This window comes from Poecile atricapillus, chromosome Z (genome assembly GCF_030490865.1).
Source record: "Poecile atricapillus isolate bPoeAtr1 chromosome Z, bPoeAtr1.hap1, whole genome shotgun sequence".
In the NCBI taxonomy this organism is placed as follows: domain Eukaryota; kingdom Metazoa; phylum Chordata; class Aves; order Passeriformes; family Paridae; genus Poecile; species Poecile atricapillus.
In genome coordinates, this window is record NC_081289.1 from 17,787,996 (window position 1) to 17,810,822 (window position 22,827).

Below are 22,827 nucleotides of genomic sequence, written 5' to 3' on the forward strand. Positions count from 1 at the left end.
TCCCGGCGGGAAAGCGGCGGCGCCCGGGAGCGCGGGGAGATTCGGCTGCCGGCCCCCGCTTTCCCTCTCTGCAGCCGGGGATGAAGAAAAGCCAGCTGGGGGGCGGAAGGGAAGAGGGAATTAAGAGGCTTTTTTTTTTTTGGAGCGGCATCTCTGCCCGCTCTCCCGCCTTAGCGTCCCCTCGGCGCCTCCCTACCTTCCTCGGCGGCGGCAGCGGAGCAAGGGGGCCGTGGCCCGGCATGACGGCGGCGGCGCCCGGCGCCGGGCTGGCGGCTGCGGACCCGCGGCTGGGGGCTCCCCGCCCGCCCCCGCCGCCACCGGCCCCGGCCCCGGCCCCGGCCGCCCTCCGGCGGGAGCACCGCCCCGTCCCGTCCCGTCCCGCCCCGTCCCGTCCCGCCCCGCCGCCGAGGCGGCCGCGCCCGCCCCTCGCTCCGGGCATGGAGTGTCCTGTGCTGCCCGCCCGGGGGAAGCGGGGTGCCCGAGGGAGGCGGCGGGGGCTGCCGGTGTCGAGCCCCGCAGGGCAAAGCGCAGCTGAGTGAAAATCTGGCTGCGGACTGAAAGATTTCCGGGGAAACATAGAAAGTCCTGACTTGCTGTCACTGTCCAGTAGCTGTCACTGGCACGGCTTCCCGAGGCTGATCGGGTCACAGGCTCATGGCGGGAGAGCACCTGGCCAGGAATGCCTCAAACCTGCAAAGGGGCTTCCATCCCCTAATCTAACACTGGGTATTAGGGAAAGGTTCTTCACCCGGGACGTGGTCAGGCAGTGGTTCAGGCTCCCCAGGACAGTGGTCACAGCACCAAGCCTGACAGAGCTCGATAAGCGTTTGGACAACGCTCTCAGGCCCGTGGGGTGACCCTTGGGGTGTCCTGTGCGGGGCCGGGAGCTGGACGCCATGATCCCGACGGGTCCCTTCCAGCTCAGGATATTCAGTGTTTCTACGGTTCAAAACAGATGGAGGTGTGAAGGTCCCCGTCCACTACAGCCCGGTCCCGAGGGGACGCTCCCGGTGCTGAGGGGATAGCTCGGGCACGCGCCCCCCTCGCGGCGCTCGGGTGCCACCCGCGTGCCCGCGCGCAAGCTCCCGCCAGGCTCTCGCTGCTGGCCCTTTAAGGGGCGGGGCTTCTCCGCACTCCGGAGCGCCGATTGGCTGGGCGTGGCCCCCTCCCGCCCCCTGCCCCCGGCGGGGCGGGCGGCGGGTGCGCGCGCGGTGGTGGCGGGAGCGCGCGCGATGGTGGCAGGCGGCGCCGCGCGGCTGCTCCCGCTCCCGCTGCTCGCGCGCGCCGCCGCGGCCAGGATCCGGCCGACGTTGCCCGGGCGGGCGGGCGCGGGGCGCTCCGGGCCGCTCGCCGGGCGCTGGGGCGCCCTGGCCTTGGCCGTGCCCGCGGCCGTGCCCGCCGGGACCGGCTGGAAGGAGAGGCCGGGACAGCGCGGCCCGGCGTGGGCGGCGGTGCGCGGCGCGGAGCGGCCGCCCCGGGGGCTGCTGCGGCGCTTGGCGCTGGTGCTGCGGCTGGGTGTCCGCGCCTGCGGGCTCCTGCTGCGCTTCGGGCCGCTGCTGCTGCTCTACCCGCTGAGCCGGCTGTGGCCCGGCGTGGCAGCGCGGTGGCTGCGGCTGCTGCGCAGGGCGGCCGAGGCCGCCGGCCCCACGTGTGTCAAGCTGGGCCAGTGGGCCAGCACCCGCAGGGACCTCTTCTCCGAGGCCTTCTGTGATGAGTTTTCCAAGCTGCACGTCGAGGTGAGCCCGCACCCGTGGGGCCACACCGACGAGCTCTTGAGGAAGGCCTTCGGTGAGGAGTGGATGGGCGTCCTCACGTTCCCGAGCCGGGAGCCGGTCGGCTCGGGCTGCGTTGCCCAGGTGTATAAAGCCTATGCCGACCTCGCTGCCATTGCCGGCTCCAGGGCCAAGGAGCTGGAGCCACGCTCGGAGTTCAGGTCCGCCTTTGAAGCGTGGGAAGTGTCAGGCTTTAGAGGCCTCCTCGGGTGGCTGAGAAGGAGGAAGAGCAAGGAGATACGGGATGAGAGGAGCAGGGAGGAACTGAGTTCTGCAGACTGCTCCCAGGGAAGTCCCGTGAGTAGGATGTCCCTTATGGAGCAGGGGGCCAAGCCGCTGCTGAGCGCAAATCCGTCATCAGCCAGACACCTCGTGCCTGTAGCCATTAAAGTAAGTCATGTGCCTGAATGGTAGATGTGTGGAAGTGGAGCGTGCTGGATAAGGTTCGTCACATTCTAACTCCCGTGGAGAGGAGCAGCTGGCTAGGCCCAGGTAGAGCAAGAAGGGATGCTGTCTCTCTGGGTGTTCTTTTGTTCCAGCCAGCCACAATCTACACTTGCGGTGGCCCCAGCTCTTCCCAGACAGGAGAGCTCAAGATTCGATGGGGCACGTGGGTACTAAGAATGCCTCCAAGGGCCCAATTTACACTAAAAGAATCAGTATTAATGTTGATTGCACCTTCCAGACAGCAAACCTCCTTCTCTGCTCACATGAAGAAATCTGAAACACATAGGTGTGTTCCAGCAAAGTTTATTTAAAGAAACCTTATATTTGATTAGCTTCAAATACTAATCAGGGACAGGGTGAGACTGAAAGTGGTGAAGAATGTCTTTGGGCGAGACTGTAGTCTCCAGCACAGATACACTGAATTTGACAATGATATAATATTTCTCTATAACCTAATCAATGGCAAAATGTGAGTTCTACTGAGGACTAGTCAAGGAAAGTGGTGGCCTCCCATTCTAATAAAGCTGGGTTCTGTATATTTGAAATGTATCACTTGAGCTGATGGAAGTTGAGAGTCTGGGGGATTGATGTTGCCACTGCTCATTCCTGTGCAGGTATTGCACCCTGGGCTGGTCCACCAAGTCCAGATGGATCTGTTTCTCATGAAGATGGGCAGCCGCATCATTGGACTTCTCCCTGGGTTCAAGTGGCTCAGTCTGACAGAGATTGTGGAGGAGTTTGAGAAGCTTATGATGCAGCAGGTATGCACCAGGCCATGGTCCCCAGCTACTGAAACAAAACTGCTCTTTGTCTTGCTGCTGGCTGGCTCTAGCTCTGTTCACACCACTGCATTTTACATGGTCAGATGAAGGCTGGCTTGTTCTTTACTTCTGTTCTTTAGTCTAATCAAATCACATAACATTACTGTAGGAAAGCTTATATGCTCACAAAGTAGCAAAGCAATGAAAAAACATCTTTATTAGATCTAAAATTATTTTTTAAACTTTGAAAATGATGTTTAGACTTTGAATGTGTTTTCTGGTGGACAGCCTGAATGGCTAGCTAGTCATAGTCACAGTCCTTTTTGCAGCATTGTGAAAAGTGAACGCTGGTGAGACTCCTTAGAAAGGAATTTCTCCAAGCAAGTGCTCAGGCATGTGGGTTTTTTTCTATAGTTTTACATGTATGTTTGCAGTCTGTACTCACTAATCATGTTTTTTAGCACTGAGATAGATAGATACAGGCATAAATAATGTTTTCACAGAAGTTAATAACACATTCTACTTTGTATTATCATCAGACTCACAGTGTCAGTAAAATTTTGCAAACAGATCTGAAAGCATCCTGATTTACTGATGTCTTCTAAAGACACAGTCCTGAAATATTGCTACTATCAAAGTGACAAAGATCTCACTGCAGGCTTAATTAGGCTTATGTTTCTATAAAATGAGCCATTATCTGCTAATTTCATTTTTGTATCTAGATTGCAGTGTCTGGAGTCTGTAACAAGCTTTTGAAAACCTTAATTATTTTCTGCAATTGCAAAACCTCTACACAGGAAATCCATGCTGGGAACTGTTGACCGTGGTCAGATGTGACTTGAGGCCATTTGTACCAGTTTAGCAGAGCTTGGGTGGATGTGCAGAAGATTGAGGGTTAGGAGAACATCTGATAGCCTCATTGTAGCTTTTTCCCTTTGAATGAACAGGAAGTATTCCCCAATGCCAGACAAGGGAGGTGGGGCAAGGTTATCCTGCCTCCTTGAGCAGTAGCAGACAGTAGGAGAGATGCCCTTGTCAAGACACTGGCTCACTGAGGAACCAGGGCCTGGACTTGGCATAATGGATTATTTTGTATGTGTTACATTAAATTTCTTTCTAATGTGGCTGCCTATCCATCAAGTGAGGCTGGGGCTGCAGTTCTTCTATCTTGTCTGCCTGCCTTGCGTTTGGACAGCAGGCTTTGGTTCAGGATAGATTCAGTTTAGGATCTTGTTGTATTTTTGAATTTAGCAAGGTCCTGGTTTATTTTGAGACACTGTGCCTCTAGTAAGGCACCCGTATTTCAAAGGTGTTTGGCTGTGGACCATCCATTACCCAGTCTGCTCCTCTTCCATCAGGGCAGCTATGAGCGTGCAAAAAGCACCACTCTTACTTTGTTTCTGTTCTGGCTTTCTGAATGGTTGTGTTGGTATTGAGTATTGCAACTCACACAGGATCCTGAAGATCTAATCCTAGTTGAATCTAATTTCCAGCCTGCTTTTCTTTCTCCCTTGAGATTGACTTACGCTACGAAGCCAGAAATCTGGAGCGCTTCCGACAAAATTTCCTAGATGTCGATTTTGTGAAGTTTCCAACCCCGCTTTGGCCCTTGGTAACGGCAGATGTTCTAGTGGAAACATTTGAGGTAAGAATTGCAGGGTCTGGGTGCGATGGTAGCGTGAGAAGGCCCCAAGGAGAATATGTCAAGGAGATGTTTCTTTTTGAGAGGGAAGGATCAGAGGCAGAAGGATGCATTTTTCTTATTTGCTTAAGGAGATTGATGTCCTTCCTTAGAGTCTCTTCCACTCTTTTTGTTTGCAGTCAGTGCATCCCTGAAGACAGATAGCAGACAACTGCATATAGAAGTGAACACTTGGACTGAAACCAAGCAGACCAGCAGTGTGTCCAGCCACCATGTGCTTGCCTGTGCTTTGCAAACCACCACACTTAACCTCTCCTCTGTGGTGGGTCAAAGAAAGGAGCTCAGCAATCTGACACTTTCTGATCCTTGATTCACTTCCCTTGTGGATGTTCGAGTCACAGACCAAAGCTACTCTCAGGCTTAGTTTTCCTGCATGTGACCATGGCAAGGGTGTTTCTGTCCCTGGAATACCATCTGTCTTTCCAAGGAACAAACCCTTGGTTCTCTCACGTTCTCCATCACACTAGGTACAGCCTCTTTCCTTGCCCAAAGGCAAGTCCTTTCTAGGCTATTATCATCACCTTCCCCCAACTTGTGGCACCCAGGTAAAGGTGTGTTTGAAGGTGGGATGCAGCAGGTGTTTGACTCAGCTCTGTCTCTGTTTCAGGAGAGTGAGCCCATTTCACGCTACCTGCACGTGGAGATTGACACGGAGCTGCGGCAGAGACTGGCCAAGATGGGCATGGACATGCTACTGAAGATGGTAGGCACTTGGCTGGGGCTGCAAGTGAAGGTTTTTTTCCTGCAGAAGCTATTGTTTGGATAACAAGACAGTATGCTTCCTACCTGTACCCTGTGTGGGTAAAGCCTGGGCTGGACACCCCCGTTTAGGCTCTGACACAGGGCTGTGCCACTGCAGAGGGGCCATCTGCCTGCACACAGCAGGACTGGCCTGTGCACCTCGGTCAGCCTTTGCTTAGGACACCCACTCATCCATTCAATGAATATTCACATATTGCCCAAATACCTTAAAGTGCAACATTATTAGCAAATGTCACGTGCTCTGCAGGGATTGTGGATGTGATTAAGGGAAAACTGGTTTCTTCATTTATCTACTCCTCTAAAACTGCCTTTTTGTTAGGGAGAACTAAATCTGGAGTAAAGACAAACAAACCTGGCCAGATTCAGTTTCTGGCTATCTACTTGTTCTGTAGCTGAAATAATCCCAAATAATCTGGAAAGGAGTGTTGAGGAGGTGGTACAAGTGTCTTGTGAGGAGCCACAAGAGCCAGCAGAGAAGAGTTGCAAAAGCTCCTGACAGTACTGAGTGTGTGGGCAGTGTGTGTCAGATGAAATGCTCCTGCTAACTGCAGCATTGTGCTAGGGCAATAGTGAAACTCCAGTTCTGGTTCCAGGTAGTATGACAGGCTCTGAAATAGCTTTTACCTCTCAGAAAAGCAGTGCTGGAACCAGAATAGTTTTATGCCAAGATTGGTTTCAAAATGTAGGAGTAGAAAAAAATTAAAGAGTGAAGAAACAACATTATGTCTGTAAGTAAAACAGATACCTCTTTTTTGAGTACTCTGCAGCTCTAGTCCCTTGCTGTCCAGGACTCTCCATTTCAAGGGCTGTAGTAGAACTAGAAGAGGTGCAGAAGAAGGCAGATAGGATGATTACTCAAGTGGAATGGCTTCCATACCAGAATGGTGAAATAATTTGGACTCTTAACTGTGGAAAGCAGAAAGATGAGTAGCTTATGACAGAGATTATGTAGTCATGAGTGCACAAGAATGAATATGGGTCTATTGTGTAGGGTTTCTCAATAAGGAGGACATAAAATTAGCAGAAGTCATTCTTTCCAGGCAACACCATATTTTTTCACACAGCTCTAATTATTTACATGGCAGTTGAACAAATGCATAGGAGAAATCCATGAACTGCAAAGATAATCTCATTGGGGCAGGACGGCCTGCCCAGGTCACCAGGAGGGTCGTGGTGGGGTGGGAATTACTGTTTTGTTCTTGTCCTTTTGCCAGTCCTTTCTGGTGAAAACTGCTAACAGAGTCAGAGAAGAGCTACACAGATTTATTTCCTCTTCTCTTGTTTTCCTTACTTTTCAATACACTTGCAATGTGGGTTGGTGTCCTGCACTAGACAAACTTAACCATTCACTATAACCTTTGCCACTGAATGGCAGACGGCCTATTCTTACTGCTTTGCTCTTTGCTAAGGCCCACCAGTGTGCCTCAATTTAGGGCTGATTGCCAAGGGGCACTGCCATTCCCTGCTGGGGCTCCTGGCTGTCCTACCTGACCTCTAGGAAACACTGGATTCCTTCACACAGCTCTGAGTACCAGTGAGTACCAGAGCTGGTCTCCAGCAGAAGCCACCTGCTGTGGTGCTGCCAAGAGTGGTGGTGCCCCATCATGGGTAATGGAAGAGAACAGGCCACAGACAACCCTGAGCCGTTTGCCTGGGGGCTTTGGTGTGACCAGGTTTGCTTGGAACGAGCTGCTCTCACACTTACCTGTCCTCCAGATCTTTGTTGACAACTTTGTCCACGCCGACCTGCACCCCGGGAACATCCTGGTTCAAGGCGCGGCCCGGCCAGAGCAGGCGGGTCTGTGTGAGTCCCTGGCGCTGGAAGCGCGGCCGCCCCTGCGGCAGCTGCGCCTGGTGCTGCTGGATGCAGGGATCGTGGCGGAGCTGCAGAGCGCCGACATGCAGAACTTCCGCGCCGTGTTCACTGCTGTGGTCCAGGGACAGGTGAGGCCCCTCCCTGGCATGGGGCTGGCAAGCTGAGGCTGGGGAAGGGAGATGGCTGTGGATGGCCAAAGGGAGAGTTTCCCATTTCCCCTTAAAATGGTAAGAGGGACAAGAAGCCTTGCTAGCGTCTTATCCCCAAACACAGGGAGAAGCTGCTCAGCTGCAGCAAGGAGGCTGCCAGAGTGCAGCAATTTCAGGGCCCCAGGAACTAGAAGGGGCTAAATGTGAAGCACTGGCTGCCCCTTCCTGGTTAGGAGTGCTACTGCTGTTAATGCTATTACTAACTTAACTAACTTAAATTAAATTCTGACTGCCAAGTTAGAATCTGCAAGGTTTTGCTAGAGAAGAAGAGAGAATGGGTTTACATCTGCCACACATGTTCCCCTCCCCAGCCTTGCTGCTGGAAGGCCTATATGCCTTCCTCCTTGTTGCTGTTGTCAGCATCTGTAGAGGAGAGGAAAGAAAACAGGTGTGTGTGTGTGTGGAGGGGTCTGACCTCTGCTAGGTTCCTCCATATCAGGGCAACTACATTATCCTCCTCCTTCCTTGAAACTCACTGTTAGATGGACTAGAGAACCCAGTGCTGGTGTCTCCTGTTCATTCTGAGAACAAGCATTGTGCTTATGCTACTTAAGCCTAGTTGCCTGTTGCTGTCTCTCAGAGCTGCAGGGTGAAGGGCTCACTGACACACCTCAAAGAGGGACACATTTTGTCTTGGTCTGCCAAAGCATGCCAAAGAATCCATGCTAAACCCTGTATCCAGGCCCATTCTGTGCTGCCAGGGGCACTTCTCAGCAACCAAAAGTAGTAACTGCAAGCATCTGATTGCAAGTCCCCGGTGATCAGGTTCTGATTGTGCTGTTCAACTTGTTTCTCAGGGGGAGAGGGTGGCAGAGCTGATCCTCCACCACGCCCGTGCCAATCAGTGCCAGGACATCGAGCGCTTCAAGGCTGAGATGGCAGAACTTGTGACCAAGGTCCGGGGCAACACCATTGCCTTGGGAAAGGCAAGTGCACCATGTCACTGTCTCACTTCCCTGCAATTCAGTGCAACTTGGCACTGAAAACTCCAACAAAAGTTTTTGATCAGCTGTTAAATTCTCCTTGTGTATTCCAGCTTCAGGTGGGAAATCTCCTCTCAAGTGTCTTCAAACTATTGATGACCCATAAGGTGAGGTCCTGTCCCTGTCTGCCTTTAATAGCTGGAAGTTCATCTGGAGAGGGAGAACTGCTGGGAACATGAGGGGCTAACAAGGATGGGGACTGACTTCTGAAACAAACTGCTAGGAGAGGAACCGCAGGAATGCATCCAAGTGTTGCAGGCGTGCTGTTTCTCAGGTCTTATACACACTCTGCCATTTAATGGTTGATATTGTTTACTAAAAGAGTATTTTTGTAACACAAAGTTTTTCCTGCCTTTTTTATAGTCCCTTAGACTATAGATGCCTCCTTAAAACTGATTATTTGGGGGACAGTTTCCACAGTTGCAAACAACTTTGGAAATCAAAAGACCTATGGTGGTTTGAACCTAGGGGTGGTTTGAACCAGGGCTGTCAGCCACAGGGCTGCACAGTCCAACTGGTGGAAGCTGCCTTATTGCCTCAGGTGTGCAAATGCTCTCCCCAGCTTCTTCCCTTCCCACTCACCTTAGGCAGAGCTGGTACTTTGGTTTAAGGTGTACAGAATAATGTCCACTGAACCATTCAGTCTGTTGTGGTTCTAGGTGAAGCTGGAGAGCAATTTTGCTTCCATCATCTTTGCCATCATGGTCCTGGAAGGATTGGGACGTTCACTGGACCCTGAACTGGACATCCTGGAGGCAGCTAAGCCACTGCTCATCAAAACTGCAGCTTCTGCCCTCAAATAGACTCCAGTGGCTGCTGCCCTCCCCCTGTGGGGGTTACCTGTGCTGCCTGTGAGCTGACACAGAGAGAAGCTGAAGGTGAGAAGTCACGTGTGCCCCAGGGATGTGGTGCGTAGTGGCTGCTCTCCACTAACGCTGCCTTCAGTCATTTCAGCCAAGGCATGGGAAGATCAGAAGGTCTGTCCCAGAAAGCAGGAAAAATTTGCACAATTGGACATTTCCCCCTCATTGCACAGTTCTAAGAGCTGATGTAGTTTTTAAAAACCTCTTAAAAATATGTTTATTGATCAAGTCTGTTTTAAAATACATCAGGTTAAATATTTAATTTACTGATTTACCTGTCACTGTGGTATGAGAAATGATGTTCTAGCATCACCTAAGCAACACATTCAGGCTGAAAAAAGCCAGTAAAACTGTTTGTCTTTTGTACTTTTAACTTCTACTTTTATTGTAGAAGTATCCTAACATCCTGCATGTAGCAGTCTGTCCTTTTGGATGACAAAAGCAGACTATTTCAATTTTTTTTCAGACTCCTGTACTCTAGTACATTATAGTAGGAGTTTGGATTATAAACAGCATAATAAAATATTTACCTAGGCAGAAAACCTAATTCCATAATAAAAAGCAACTTCTGTGAATATTTGTCCTGGTCTTAATTTTTCTGTTTCTGAAACTTCAAGAGGTTTTTTTTCTGCTCTCTATGATTTTCTCTACTACCCTCCCTGGTGCTCCCCTGGTTTCACTCTACTCAAAACCTTAACTGATATGCAGATACTTAAGGTTTTTTTCCCAGCAGGTTTCAAACCAGAGTCCAAGCATTTTCCTGATGGATCAAAACCACATTGTGAATGCTTAAAATTAAATAAAGCCAGGAGAAGAGCTGGATTACACGTGGCATTTACAGTCAGTTACTTTAATAGCAGTATTAAAATGTTTTTATGGCTGCATTTTAATAGTGAGAAATACAGTCCATGAATGATTGGAAATAGTGTGGTACTGAATGTATTCCCAGATGTACCCTGTGTGAAATAGCAGTAGAGCAGGGTCTCTGCAGTGGTCTGTTCTCAGGTGGTTAAGCAATGAAGAGAAAGCACATAAGCAGACAATCTGCTGTTTTATGGTGTTTATAAAGTAATGATTAGTAGCACATAAATGAAGTCTGAAAAATAAGTTTAGATTCAGCTCAGTACATCTCATGTACTTCCCTTTAATCACTGCATATTCCATTTCCAAGTACAAAAGGATAAAAGGAGTAGAGTTTTACACCTTGTAAGTTTTAGGCTTTTTTCTTTAAGTCTAGTTAGAGTCATAAGCAGGCAGAGATTTGTCCTAACTAGCACATGATTTTATGTAAAAGAGAACTCCAACAAGAGGAGAAGCGAGCACCCCCCAAACACAGCCCTAAAGAAAATCTCCATGTGCCAGCAGCACCCATGTTCCCTGTCAGCAGGGTGTGTGCCAGGCCTGGGGCACAATCATCCATGTTCTTGCTGAGCAAATTCCAGCCAACTTTTCCAGACACTCAACAGAGTGGAAACTGTTCCAAATGATGGGATTTCATGGCTAAAATGTAAAACTTGCCTCACATGTAGTTTCCATGATCTGATGCAAGTTATATTTTTTTTCAGACCTTAACTTTGACATTTTGTTAGTGAAAGCCTTCACCTTCTATTTAAGTTTATCTATCCTATTCCCTCTTTTTTTTTTTTTTTTTTTTAAAGCAAAAATCTGAGGATGGCTCATGCACATTATGGATCCTAAAGTTTAAAAATACCCATTTTAGCTGTTAAGGCCTCAGAGTAGTTTGTAAACATCTGGATGAGAGACTTAACTTTGTCTTTTTAGGGAAAAGCTGAAGGCATAGCCTCTCCATTATCCGTGGAGGAATGCAGTCTGACACTTACTGCTAGGAAACTGCTGGCCATTCAGAAGATTTGGCAGGATTTCAAAGGAGCTCCCCTTAAGTTTTCTCAATTTTACTTTTTTCTTTTTCTTTTTTTTTTTTTTAAGACGCTGCCATTATAACTGGTGCTGTATTTTAGTAAGAGGCATAAATTTTTATAATGTTCCAGAAAATGTGTATCATGTTTCTAAGTGTACACAGAATGTCAGGCCAGATCTAAATTTTATATCTAGTTTGGTTCTAGGCATTATTTGAAACACGGTATCACACATATTGTATTCATTTTAGCATAATTCTGTGTAAAATAAAGATATTTCCACATAGCTCTGTTTCAGTAGATAAATTGTGCCATGTCCATTCTCCTTTCCTAAAAACCCATCTGAAATTTCTGGTTACCCAGAGGCGATCAGTGCATTCCCTGTGGCTGTGCCACAGGGAATTTTGTACCTTGGATGATGTGAGGGAGCACTTCAGGATGTGACAAGCTTAATCTCCTCCTCCTCTTCTCCTTTGGTACTCCACTCACCATAGTGCAATGCACTGGAAAACCCCTCCTTTCTGATGGAGCAAAGGGCCTCTAGATGTGCCCTGCTGCTCCCTCTCGGGGGAGCGGGAGGCCAGTGACCCCAGGAAGAAAGGCAGGAAAAGGACAGAGCAGCGGAAGCGCACTCTGGCTGCAGTGAAAGGGAGATGAAACACGTCTCCAGGAATCCTACTGCCACCTGTCACAACTCTGCTCTGGCACACTGACTCACAGCTGACAAGACACAGCAGGCCTGTGAACTGCTCCAGGCCCTGCTCCTGACCCACTGTGCAGCTTCCTTACGCGAGCAGGGATGCCCGGAGCAGCAGAAGGTTCTGTTCCCTGAGGTACTGCTGGAGAGCATGGAGTTTTTTGCCTTCTTTTTCCATCTTCAGATGAGAACTCTCTTTCCTCTGAAACACTCTCACTTTGGCAGCCTGGTGCTGGTTTTGCTGTTTGTCCTGCTCCTGGGATTTTTGTTCTAGCGCTTCCTGCCGGGACTGCATTCTGCTCCTCAGGAACTCCTACATAAAGACATTCAAAACTGTACAGTCAGCCCTCATGCCAAATTTCATCCTCACTTTTCATCTCTGTCCAGCTCTGGGGCCCTCAGCATTAGAAGGAGATGACCTGCTGGAGTCCAGAGGAGGATCACAAAGATGCTCAGAGGACTGGAGCACCTCTGCTATGGAGCCAGGCTGAGAGAACTGGGGTTGTTCAGCCTGGAGAAGGCTCTGGGGAGACCTTAGAGCTCCTTCTGTCGCCTAAAGGGGCTACAGGAGCTGGAGAGGGACCTTTTACAAGGGCATGGAGTGATAGGGAGAATGGCTTTATGAATGAATGAAAAAGAGTAGGTTTAGGTTAGGGATTAGGAAGACATTCTTTCCTGTGAGGATGGAGAGGCACTAGCACAGGTTGCCCAGAGAAGCTGTGCATGCTCCATCCCTGGCAGGTTCGACAGGGGGTTCTGAGCAGCCTGGTCTAGTGGATGGTGTCCCTGCCCATGGCAGGCGGGGTCAGGACTACATGAATACAATCCAAACCATCCTACAGTACTAGGATTCTCACTAGGAGAAGTCAGAAATGGATATAATCTAAGGAATTTCATTCCTTTCATGCAGAAAGACTTATTTTATGGCAGAGATAAGGAATTTTACTTTCTACCTTTCATCTTTACACACATGCCAAAAAAATGTTACCCTTTTTTATCTCTAAATGATATAGTTATATTGGATGTAAAACAGGTGAAGTATACAAATACTCCAGATACTGACACTGCTGGAAACATGGCAGAAGAAGAAAATAACTTCTGAAATTGCCCTTACCAGCCTCTCTTTCTCACAGCTCCTTTTGTTGCTTTCTGCCTGCAACTCCTCTCTCTTCAAATGCTGTGTCTTTAAGAACTGAAGCCTCTGCCTTGCCTTCCTCTCCTCCTCCTCTTGAAAGAAGGATTCCTTCCTGCTCCTCTCAGCCCCAGCAGCCTGGAGCAGTGCCATGTGCTGCAAAGCTCTCTCTTTGTGCTCCAGCTGTTTCTCCAGCACTTGCAATGTTCTCTGACGCAATTGTTGCCTGTTTCCAAAACAAAATTTCTCAAATTTCCCATAAAGAAAGAGCAATAAAAAGGAGAGACAGTGCATGAGACACAAAGCAGATATTTTGGCAATCCGTGTTCAGTTAATAGTCCAGGACTCTTTGTTCGGTTATGAGGATTAAGCCTGTGTCCAGAACAGAGGTAGCAAAAGCCCCAAATGGGCTGGTGCCTGATGTCAGCACTTCTGGTCTGAGAACAGGACTGAAAGAACTTGCCCTTGGAGATAATGTACCTACTGCCTCACACCTCAAGCACCAATTTTATTACCAGTAAGGAAGCACTGTGACCTCTCTGCAGTGTCCAGCAAAAAGCACAATATGGGATGTGCAGGGACTGAAGGAGAGCAGCAGGGAGCAGATGTTACCAACCTTCCAACATTTAGCACAAAAAGCAGTCAGTTCCCAGCATCACCTCTGGCTGTCCCGGCGCAGCTGGCGTCGGGTGCCATCTGCCTCTTGCTGCTGCTCCCTCTTCAGCTGCCTCTGTTCCTCTTGCCACCTTTTGTGCTCAATCTTGGCTCTGTTGAAGTCCAGCTCTTTCCACCTCTGCTGAGATGCACCACTAAGGATTGATTTATTCTAAGAGGAAAAAAGCAAGCTGAACCCTTATTCCCAACAGTATATTTTTCTAATGCAAACTGTAAACACACAAAACCAGAACAGCCCAGTTTTAATGTCACTCCTGGGGCCTAGAAGCTACAAAGGCTCACAAATACTGCAATGTTGATTCCCATCCATTAAAACAGAGGATGATGCTAAAACTGTAGAAAACATTAGGCTTAATCAACAAAGAGGTGCCTGAAAATCCAGTCTAAAGAGTTCTCCATAGGTCAGTAGGCTGTGCTGTTCCAGTGTTGAGCCAATGCTTGAAAATCCCCAGTCTTTGGGTCAGCCTCTGGACTGGATGGAAAACCCAGGTTCTAACAACAAAACATATATATTCCTTACTAGATTTTATTAGCAAGAGAAATACCTGCCACCCTCTGGCCAAACCCAGAACATTCCTGGAGTTCTCTGCAGGTGTTTCAACTTTTCACCTCTTGCTGTCTGAGGCTTCTACCTATGCTCAAGCAGTCTTTGTGTTTTCTTCAGTAGTAGCTTCATTTCAATGCTGTGGTGTTGCTGATTTGTGTTTTTAAATGCAGTGTGCTGTGTACAGAGATGAAGGAGCACCTCAAGGCCTCTGTTCACAGTCATATGAAGTATTTATTTTTGTACTCCTTACAGTGCCCTTTATGAAGGAAGTGCAAGTAAACACCACCAAACCTTTAGACACCTATTTCAGTTTACATTTCTAGAGCTGCTAGGGGCTGGAACAGAGTTCCCCCAAAGTATTTTCCTCTGTCAAATGCATCCTTCTTCCTCCTATTCCAGGTGCAGTTAGCTTGCTCCTGCTGTCAGCTGCTCCTCTCCAAACAGAATGTATCCTTACAGTGCTTTCCTGGGGACAACTCAAATACCACAAGCTGGAAAACATCACAGGACTTCCAAATAGTGTTCCTGCCAGTCTTACATAGCATTTTGACTGGTTTCTCTTAACACATTGATCTGTATGGCTTCCCAGGGGCTGTAAACAGCTCTGTTCTTCAGTGTATTGCTATTCTTAAAAAAAAGAAAAAGGTACCTTGTGAGTGTTTGTGTTTACTGACACACACAAGGAGAGATCAAAGAAAGAATCAGAAATGTTTTATAGGTGGGATGTGAACAAATGATGTTTTCCAACAGGTAAAGTACCAGCTTAAGGATGAGGAGACTTCTAGTTCCACTCCTGCCCTAACATGAACTCTGCTGTGGGCATCAGACGACTGCCTAAACTTTCTCTTTTTTGCTTTCAGTATCTGTAAAAGAGGAGTATTTATTTTGCTATCTAGTACAGCTGGCTGAGAAGCTTATTTAAAAGATATTAGATCTAACATACAAAAACATTTTATCAAAAGTACTGAGCAAAAATACCACAAGTGCCCTGTCCTGCACAATGTGGGTTCCCAAGTGGTTATGCATAACCATTATTCTACACAGGCATCATTTTTGTTGCTGCAAAAACCTTTGTGAAAGATCAAAGGAGAGAACATTCTCACATGACATAAACAAATCTCCTCGTCCTAAGAACTAAACCTGATTTGAACCAAATACTCACCATGATGCTTTTGTCTTTTAGAAGATTTAGGGGATGTGTGGATCTCCCAGCCAGCAGGTTGGTGGCACAGTGTGGTCTCTGCACACGAAGGGCTGATCTGATGGTCAGGCTGTCTTTCTCCAGCGATTGATTCACTTGGGCAAAGAAGCTCTGGCGCCTGAAGGGAAGCAGAGCACTGCTTCCCAGGGAAGGGCTCCCCTGGGAATGCTGGATTGGAGCTTCTGCCACTCTGGACTCAAAAAGGCCTTTCAAATAAATTAGGGCAAGGACATATGAGAATATAGGAAACTTATAAAAAGAAAGAAAATTAAAAGAACAAAATGTCTGCTCATATGAAATATATTCAAGCATGGATTTTATAACATTTTCCTCTGAGGAAGTGGGACAGTTTTTAGTCTCCACAAAAGAGGCTCCAGCTTTTCAGAAACAAGTTTGTCATTGCATTTAGGCAAGAGTTTTGCCTGGGAAACTGAGTTTTGCCTGACCCTTCTTACAGCTACTCAGGCTAAAGGATTGTTTACATGGTATCTCACAGACAGGCATGAGCTGCTCTGAGATGAGTAAAAATGATGAATCTTTTGACAGGGCAAAGCCTGATGTCTACATCCTGCTGAGAGACAGGAGACATGAGCATGGGCACAACCTTGCTAACACAGCTTTTGAGTAACTGAGAACATGAGCAGAGTTTGCTCACACCTTTCTGCTAAGGACAGGACAGACCTGAGTGGCATGGAATGATGCTGGAACACCAGCTGAGAGGAAATCTGCACTCCTGTTCGACTTTTCATTCTCCCTCTTCCAGCAGTGTCACAAAGCAGTTACAGAGAAAGCTCTATGCTTTCAGAATCCTCTCTTAGAATGCCTGGAATTGTCACAAAGCTGAGAAGAGCAACAAATTGATCAAAATCATGATCCAGCCTCTTTTGGCCCTTCAGGGAACAAAATTCTACTCAGTGACATTATAAAGCAGTAATTTTCAGCACAGATAAGAGGATTTCTCTGCAGAACAATCCTGGTGAAATCTTGTTGCTATACACAGTCACAGTTAATGTTACATATTAATTTTTAAAGTAAGGAAATTTTAATTTATACTGAGTTCCATATTTAGACCCCAAAAAGACCCCAAAAGCTGCTACTGCAGTAGCTGAGCTGAAAAAGCCAAAAAAATCTCAACTTCCACCTGAAAATTCTTTTACCTTGAGAGAAGATGAGTAACTTCTCAAGCCACAGCACCATTAATACCTATATATAAAGATGGCATTATGGTATTTTCTTGGGAAGCACCAAGAATTTTGGTGCCAGATCTTATACATGATGCCATCCTGCACTGATATTATGTGCTAAGTCTTATGTTTGGGTAAAAGAGTTACAGTTCCAATACCATGCTCATGTTCAAAATTAGCTTCAGTTTCAGCATCCTGCTGTCTGCTCTCTGCTTCTTCTTTGTGATCTGTCTCCATTAACCAGCTGTCTGTGTTGACAGCAGCATCAACCACAGCATGAGCCATCTCCCTCTGAGGGCCCTACAAATAACAAGAAATGCAATCATAATCCAGACCTGATAAGGAAAAAAATAGGTTTATTTAATGAATTTACAGCATAAAGACCTTAAGTTGCAACTGAAGCTTAAGAGAGAATGAAAAAAAACAAATTCTGTGGGAGTTCTTTACTAAAGAAATAACTCATAGGTAATTTCTGATCACTTCCTGAGTTTCCTTATGTTTCCAAGTGACTTAAAGTACTTTTGCCTGAAGGGTCCAAGCTGGTACAAAAGAGATCAGGCCAGAGGAGCTCTGGCTGAAATAGAGCCCTGCTTCTGGCACGTGCCAGAATTTGGATTCTAATCCTTGCAGAGCAATAGAAGTAAGCGTGGCAGCAGCTGGTGCATGTGAACCTCCTCCTTACTGATCCTCACCCAGTGCCCTGCTCACAAGCACCAAATCAGCTGCTGAGCACTACATAAGTCTCTTGAAGAGGGAGAGGGGACACCTCTAACAGGGTGAAGAAGTATGTTAAAAGAATCAATCAAGAGACTGCCTTGGTATGGAACAATCCCTACTGTAATCCTGATCCAGTGTCAAGTCTTCAGACGCTTTTTCTTTTTTTTGCCTTTACCTCCTTCACACAGAAGCAGAATGTAGAGGGACTGGGCTATGCAACACTTCTCATATTCTGCATCCATGGAAGAGGTTCTAGAAGCCTGCTCTAGCCAGGGACAATGGCATCATAGCTCTTACCCCAGTCAAAGGAAGACAGTGTAGAGTCTCTCCATTCTTTAGCAGGCAGGCATAAGGACCAGGCCTTAAACCACTAATAATTGCTTACTACCAAGGGTAGTAAACTTGAAGTAACAAAGCAGATATTTTATACAAAAACAGGCCATATATTAACAGAAGAGCCAGGGTGAAGCACTTTATACCTTCTCAGTTTCTATAACCTCATGGTCCTCTTCCAAACAACGCCTAACATCTTTTGGAATGTTTTCCATCTGCAATCTCTTCTCTTCCTTTTTCTCTTCCTCTCTGGAAACACTTTCTGAAGATGCAATCCTCAATTCAGACAGTTCCTGTTCTATTTTCTTGCTGAGGTTTTCTTCAGCCAAGCTTGCCCGTGGGATGAAGGCATTTTCCTGCTGCACTTTGCCCTCTGCAGGCCGTGTGGGATCCCAGGCTCCAAGGCAGCACTGAGGAAGCGAGGTACACCCCCAGCTGCACTTTGCACAGGGATGTGTGGAACACAGAGCCCCTGGGCAGCAATCCAGGTCCAGGTGACCCTGTCTGTGGTGCCCTGAGGCTCTGTATCCTGGTGCCACAAGGTATGGGTAATCCAAGCTTGAATCTACCACCATCTGCCTGGCTGCTAAAGGCATCTGCAGCTCCAGGATGATGCGTTCGCTTAGGGGCAGGGGAATCCGCAGAGCTTGGACAGAAGACACCTCCTTAGTCTGCCCATTCCAGAAATTCACAAGCACTCCCCTTTCATTGTGTGCTGTGCATGTTGGGGGGAAGAAAACCCAAACAAGTAAAGTATTAGCAGCATGTCAAGCTGTGTGATTTATCTCCTAGAAAGCAGGAGGTAAAAGTATTGACTTGTGTTTCAGACAATTCTGTAACAAATTCCATGGTTTTATTCTTACAGGTTTAAAATTTGCTTTTCTTCTGAATTTCCTGTGAGGAGACAGCAAGTATAAAAAAATCTCACTTGTCACAGGTGGGATTTTACCCTGAAATAGCTGGAAAGTAGACTTACAGATAATCAGTTGACCCTCAGGAGGGTAAATAATGTTTTTTGCCTTATGCTGGGAGGATGCCACCCCCAGCCCCTCAGTTTTTTAGCAAGTTTTCACCCACAGGATAAAGCAAAGGCAAATCCCATGAACTGCATTAATTCTGACCCTGAAAAAAGGGCTTAGTACCAACAATAAAAACACAAAGATGAGAACCCAAGCAGCAGCAAGTGAATTCTCTGTGCTGGAGCCTGTTCTTTTCCCTACACAGTGACCAGCACCCATGGCAAGCCCAGTGCTGCTAAGAAAACCAAAACACCCAGTACCTAAAGGTGCCTTTGTGTTCTCCACAACCCTGAGCACAGTGCCAGGGCCAAAACGTTTGGCTGGAGCCTCCCATGGTGCCAAGACCCTGTCCCCTGGAGCAAGAGGCTGTCGCCGGGCGTCTTCGTAGTGGAGAATGTCATAAACAGGCGTTTCCTGCTGCCCATGCTGGACCTTGCCCTTCAGAGCATGACTTTGGTCAAACTCAATTAAAAAGCCTTCCCGGGAGCCCTGCAAGAGTAAAACATGTGGTTTGCAAGGCAATTTGCAAGGTCCAATTAACAGCCAAGCTTAAGTGCTAAGAGGGAAGTAGCAGAAACCCCAGGAAGTGGAATGTGATCTGGGAATGCAGCTTTCCTCTTCTACCAGGGTTTCACTGTACTGTGTCCATACCACTTTAAAAGTAAATAAAAAGCTGGGGCTTAAAGGGCTGACAGATTTTTTCTTCCTTTCACTTTGGACTTAGATTTTAGTAAAAACACAGTTAGCAGGCTAAGGGAGAACTCTACCAGGAAAACCTCCCACCAGAAAGAGAGCAGCAAAAATAAACTGTGTATGACGCAACTCACTACAATCAGAAGGATAACAAACAATCCTTCAGCAATCAGAAGGGTAAAAAAGCAGTAAAAAGTCACAATTCTCACAAATTTAAATGCTTTAATTGAAACCTTTAGCAGTGAGTGAGGGCAAGATCTACTGCCAGAATCTCAGCCTTCTCTGCAGATCTTTGAGTGCACTTGCACAAATAATACTGTAAGCTCCTACTCCAGCTGATGTCACTCGTGCCTATAGCTGTCCCAATCTGTTCTACCCCAATCTCTCCTACCCCACACTGAAGCTTACAGACATCCTCACCCATACTAGCACCAAAATTTATTTAACTAACCTGCAAAACGCAAAATGAACTGGACTTTAAAAGAAAACCTGCAGGGAGGATTTTCCATCTGGCATCCAAAAGCATCTTGCAATTCCCAGAAACACAGATGGAAAAGAGTGAGGAAAGGTCTCAGCTTGGTAAAGAGGAAGTGGACCCTGGAGACAAATATTTTGGATTACTAGCTGTTGCTTTACTAACCAACTCTGCTGCTAGGCTGGGCAAAAGTAGACAATAGGTATAAGAGACCTGTTTTGTCCGTCTCTGAATAAAAACTCATTGTAACTACAAAAACGGATTGATCTCCAGGCTGTTCTTACTTGCAGGGCTCCTCACAGCAAACAGCCAGACAGCACCAGGTAACAGATGAAATGAGAGTGTGGGGAGGCAACAGCCACTGGAGGGCCACCCCACAGCAAGGACTTGGGAGTGGTGAGGTATGGGAAGAACAGAGAAAAAACTATACATATTCTTACAGCCAAGTTCCCAATAAATAGTCACCTTCACCTCCTGGACAATGTGGCCCAGGTAGTAATAGCCATCAGTTTCTCTCCTTGCCAACACACGAGCTCCCCTCAGGAGACGGGAAGCCTCTGAGGACAAACCAATGAAATTCCTTTTGGCAGAGAGTATCATGGGCATGCCAAAGGGACCTGGGCTCCATGAACAAACAGGACAGCTGTGGAAAACAAAAATACAAGAAGTAATGAAAAGCTTGGCAACAGATACTCTGCAACTTACTGCAGTGCAAACAAACTAAATCAATGTGGAATGAAACCCCCACCCTGCAATAGCTGTCTTCATTCCCCAGCTCTTTGTTCTCTGCTTTTCCAGTGACCCACCTACAGATTATGAGCTTACTGTGTTATTGGGCATCCTGGCAGCAGAGAGCTACAGGAATCTTTATTAGCTGTGTGGCAGCACTGGACATGTGAGATGGATGTGGAGCTTGCCTGGAAGGGGGAAGGAGGAGATGGAAACAGAAAATGAGCATGATTTTTTGAACACGTAAATTCTTAAACAGAAATATTGGCTACAAAGTTTAGATTTACTTTCACTTTATTACTTCTCTTCATAATTCTTCCACCATATCTTGTGGTACTATGCTTTTTATCTGTAAATTCATCACAGATGGTTTTGATTTTGAGAAATCAAGTTTGGAAAGAAGGAATATTAAAAAAAACCCTCTAAGAACTAAATGATAAACCCCCTCTTGCACCTGGTTTCTATTCAGCTGCTAGGTGTGTAGCAGGGGTGGGCAGACAGTGACCACATGTGCATTGCTGCTGCTGCTGTTTACACAGCCCCCAAGCTCCCCTGGCATGCAAAGCTGAAAGGTCAATGAAAGGACCTGAGGTCAAGGAAGAGTGAAAAAGGGGGGCTTCAGTCTAGGGTGACAAAGTTGCCTCTGCAGGTCAAAGCCAGCAGTGGAGACATCTGGCCAAGAGCAAGATGGGAAACAAGGGCACAGGGAACAGGATACCAAGGACTGAAAAAAGGCAGAAAAACAAAATATAAGGCAGTTGGAAAGCAGAACTGGCAATAAAACTATGAAGTTTGTATCAAAGCATTCAGCTTTTATGGAAAAACAAATTTGGTATAGAGCACACTGCAAGGTTGCAGTACGTTGCACATGGAAAGTAAAAACAGTGGTTGAAAAGTTTGCTGCAATTCCCTGTAAACTGCTGCTGAAAATGCATTAGGGATGCTATAAGGCTCAGAGGAGCAGGGAAATTAAAATCCCCTAACTACAGGGCTATCCACTGCTGTTTTAGCTGAGGATATCAGGTGTTTGGGGTGTTAACAGATGAAAAAGATATTATTACTTATTTAAAATACCTTCAGGAGGCTCACGGAAACTCTTCTTTGTAGAGTGTTATCTGATAAAGATTCAGGAGGAACTACCAGTGTGGATTAATCTTATATTGGCATCATACCTTGTCAGGAGGAGCAGGGGAGTGCTGGATTCCTTGAAAGGACTCTCCTGATAGTCTGGCTATTTTCTCCATTATTTTTTGCTTGCTTCTTCTGTGATCACCTCAATGTCCCAGAAGGCATACCAGGTGCACTACTGCATGCAACTGGTTTTCGACAAGAAGTTGGCAGAATTCCTCTGACCCTTGCTCTGGCACATATTGGTGAACAGATCCACCCACCGGCAGAACGGGTTTTATATCATCCTCAAAGTGTCGGGACTGAAACCAGGCTGCAGCTCCAGGAACACTGCCGAGCAGGCAAAACAGGCGCACCGCTGGAACACTTGTGGGAGAGGGAAAAAGAGAAAGAACAAAACTCTCTTAGATGCTCAGGTGGGAATTCTGTGCTGGGGATTTCTATGCCGAGGTGTCGCCCCTGCCTTCCCGCTCTGGCAACCGGCCCAGAGAGCGGGAACGGGCTCCGCACCAGCTGCTTCCTTCACGACACCCCGGCCCCCAGGGCGAGACCCTTATCCCGACCCCAGGGCGAGGCCCGCATCCCGGCCCCTTTGCTCCACAACCGGACTGCTCGGGCTGGACTGCCGGGCCGCCCAGGCTTGGACAGAGGGACGCGCTGCTCCTTTCGCCCCTTCCTTAAACACCAGCAGCTGAAGCCGTCCTCTCCCCCCGTCCCTCCAAAGAGGAGCGGCTTGGCTGAGGAGGTCGCCCCGCTCTGCGCACCCCGTGGGCGACGCCAACTTTTGGGGGAACTCACGGAGAACCCGCCCTTGGTGCCTCCCCAGCGCTCCCGGGCGCTGTGGGGAGCGAGGGGGCAGTGCGTGCTGTCTCCGTGCCCCGGGATACCTCCGTGCCCCGAGCCGAGCTGTCCCCGCGCCGCGGGCTCCCTCCCTTTCCCGGGATACCTCGGTGCCGGGGCTGTCTCCGTTTCCCGGGATACCTCGGTGCCGGGGCTGTCTCCGTTTCCCGGGATACCTCGGTGCCGGGCTGTCTCCGTTTCCCGGGATACCTCGGTGCCGGGGCTGCCTCCCTTTCCCGGGATACCTCGGTGCCGGGGCTGTCTC

The 22,827-nt window shown here is 47.9% G+C and overlaps 2 protein-coding genes across 2 annotated transcripts; one reads left to right on the top strand and one right to left on the bottom strand.

The window, feature by feature from the left end:
• Nucleotides 1–1,199: 1,199 nt before the first annotated feature.
• LOC131573681 (uncharacterized aarF domain-containing protein kinase 2-like) lies at nucleotides 1,200–9,893 on the top strand. The gene is made up of 8 exons (XM_058827870.1): nucleotides 1,200–2,162; nucleotides 2,834–2,980; nucleotides 4,497–4,625; nucleotides 5,290–5,385; nucleotides 7,161–7,388; nucleotides 8,267–8,395; nucleotides 8,506–8,559; nucleotides 9,112–9,893. Exons 1-8 carry the CDS (start codon nucleotides 1,233–1,235, stop codon nucleotides 9,253–9,255), a joined length of 1,857 nt encoding a protein of 618 aa, XP_058683853.1. The 5' UTR covers nucleotides 1,200–1,232; the 3' UTR covers nucleotides 9,256–9,893.
• Nucleotides 9,894–10,007: 114 nt separating this feature from the next.
• Nucleotides 10,008–22,784, bottom strand: LOC131592694 (trichohyalin-like). The gene is made up of 12 exons (XM_058864378.1): nucleotides 22,739–22,784; nucleotides 22,610–22,668; nucleotides 21,767–22,088; nucleotides 20,691–20,782; nucleotides 20,331–20,508; nucleotides 18,958–19,186; nucleotides 17,825–18,393; nucleotides 16,787–16,928; nucleotides 15,406–15,650; nucleotides 13,681–13,847; nucleotides 13,004–13,247; nucleotides 10,008–12,202 (listed from the first exon to the last, which is right to left on the bottom strand). Exons 3-12 carry the CDS (start codon nucleotides 21,836–21,838, stop codon nucleotides 11,978–11,980), a joined length of 2,163 nt encoding a protein of 720 aa, XP_058720361.1. The 5' UTR covers nucleotides 21,839–22,088; nucleotides 22,610–22,668; nucleotides 22,739–22,784; the 3' UTR covers nucleotides 10,008–11,977.
• Between the last annotated feature and the right edge of the window lie 43 nt (nucleotides 22,785–22,827).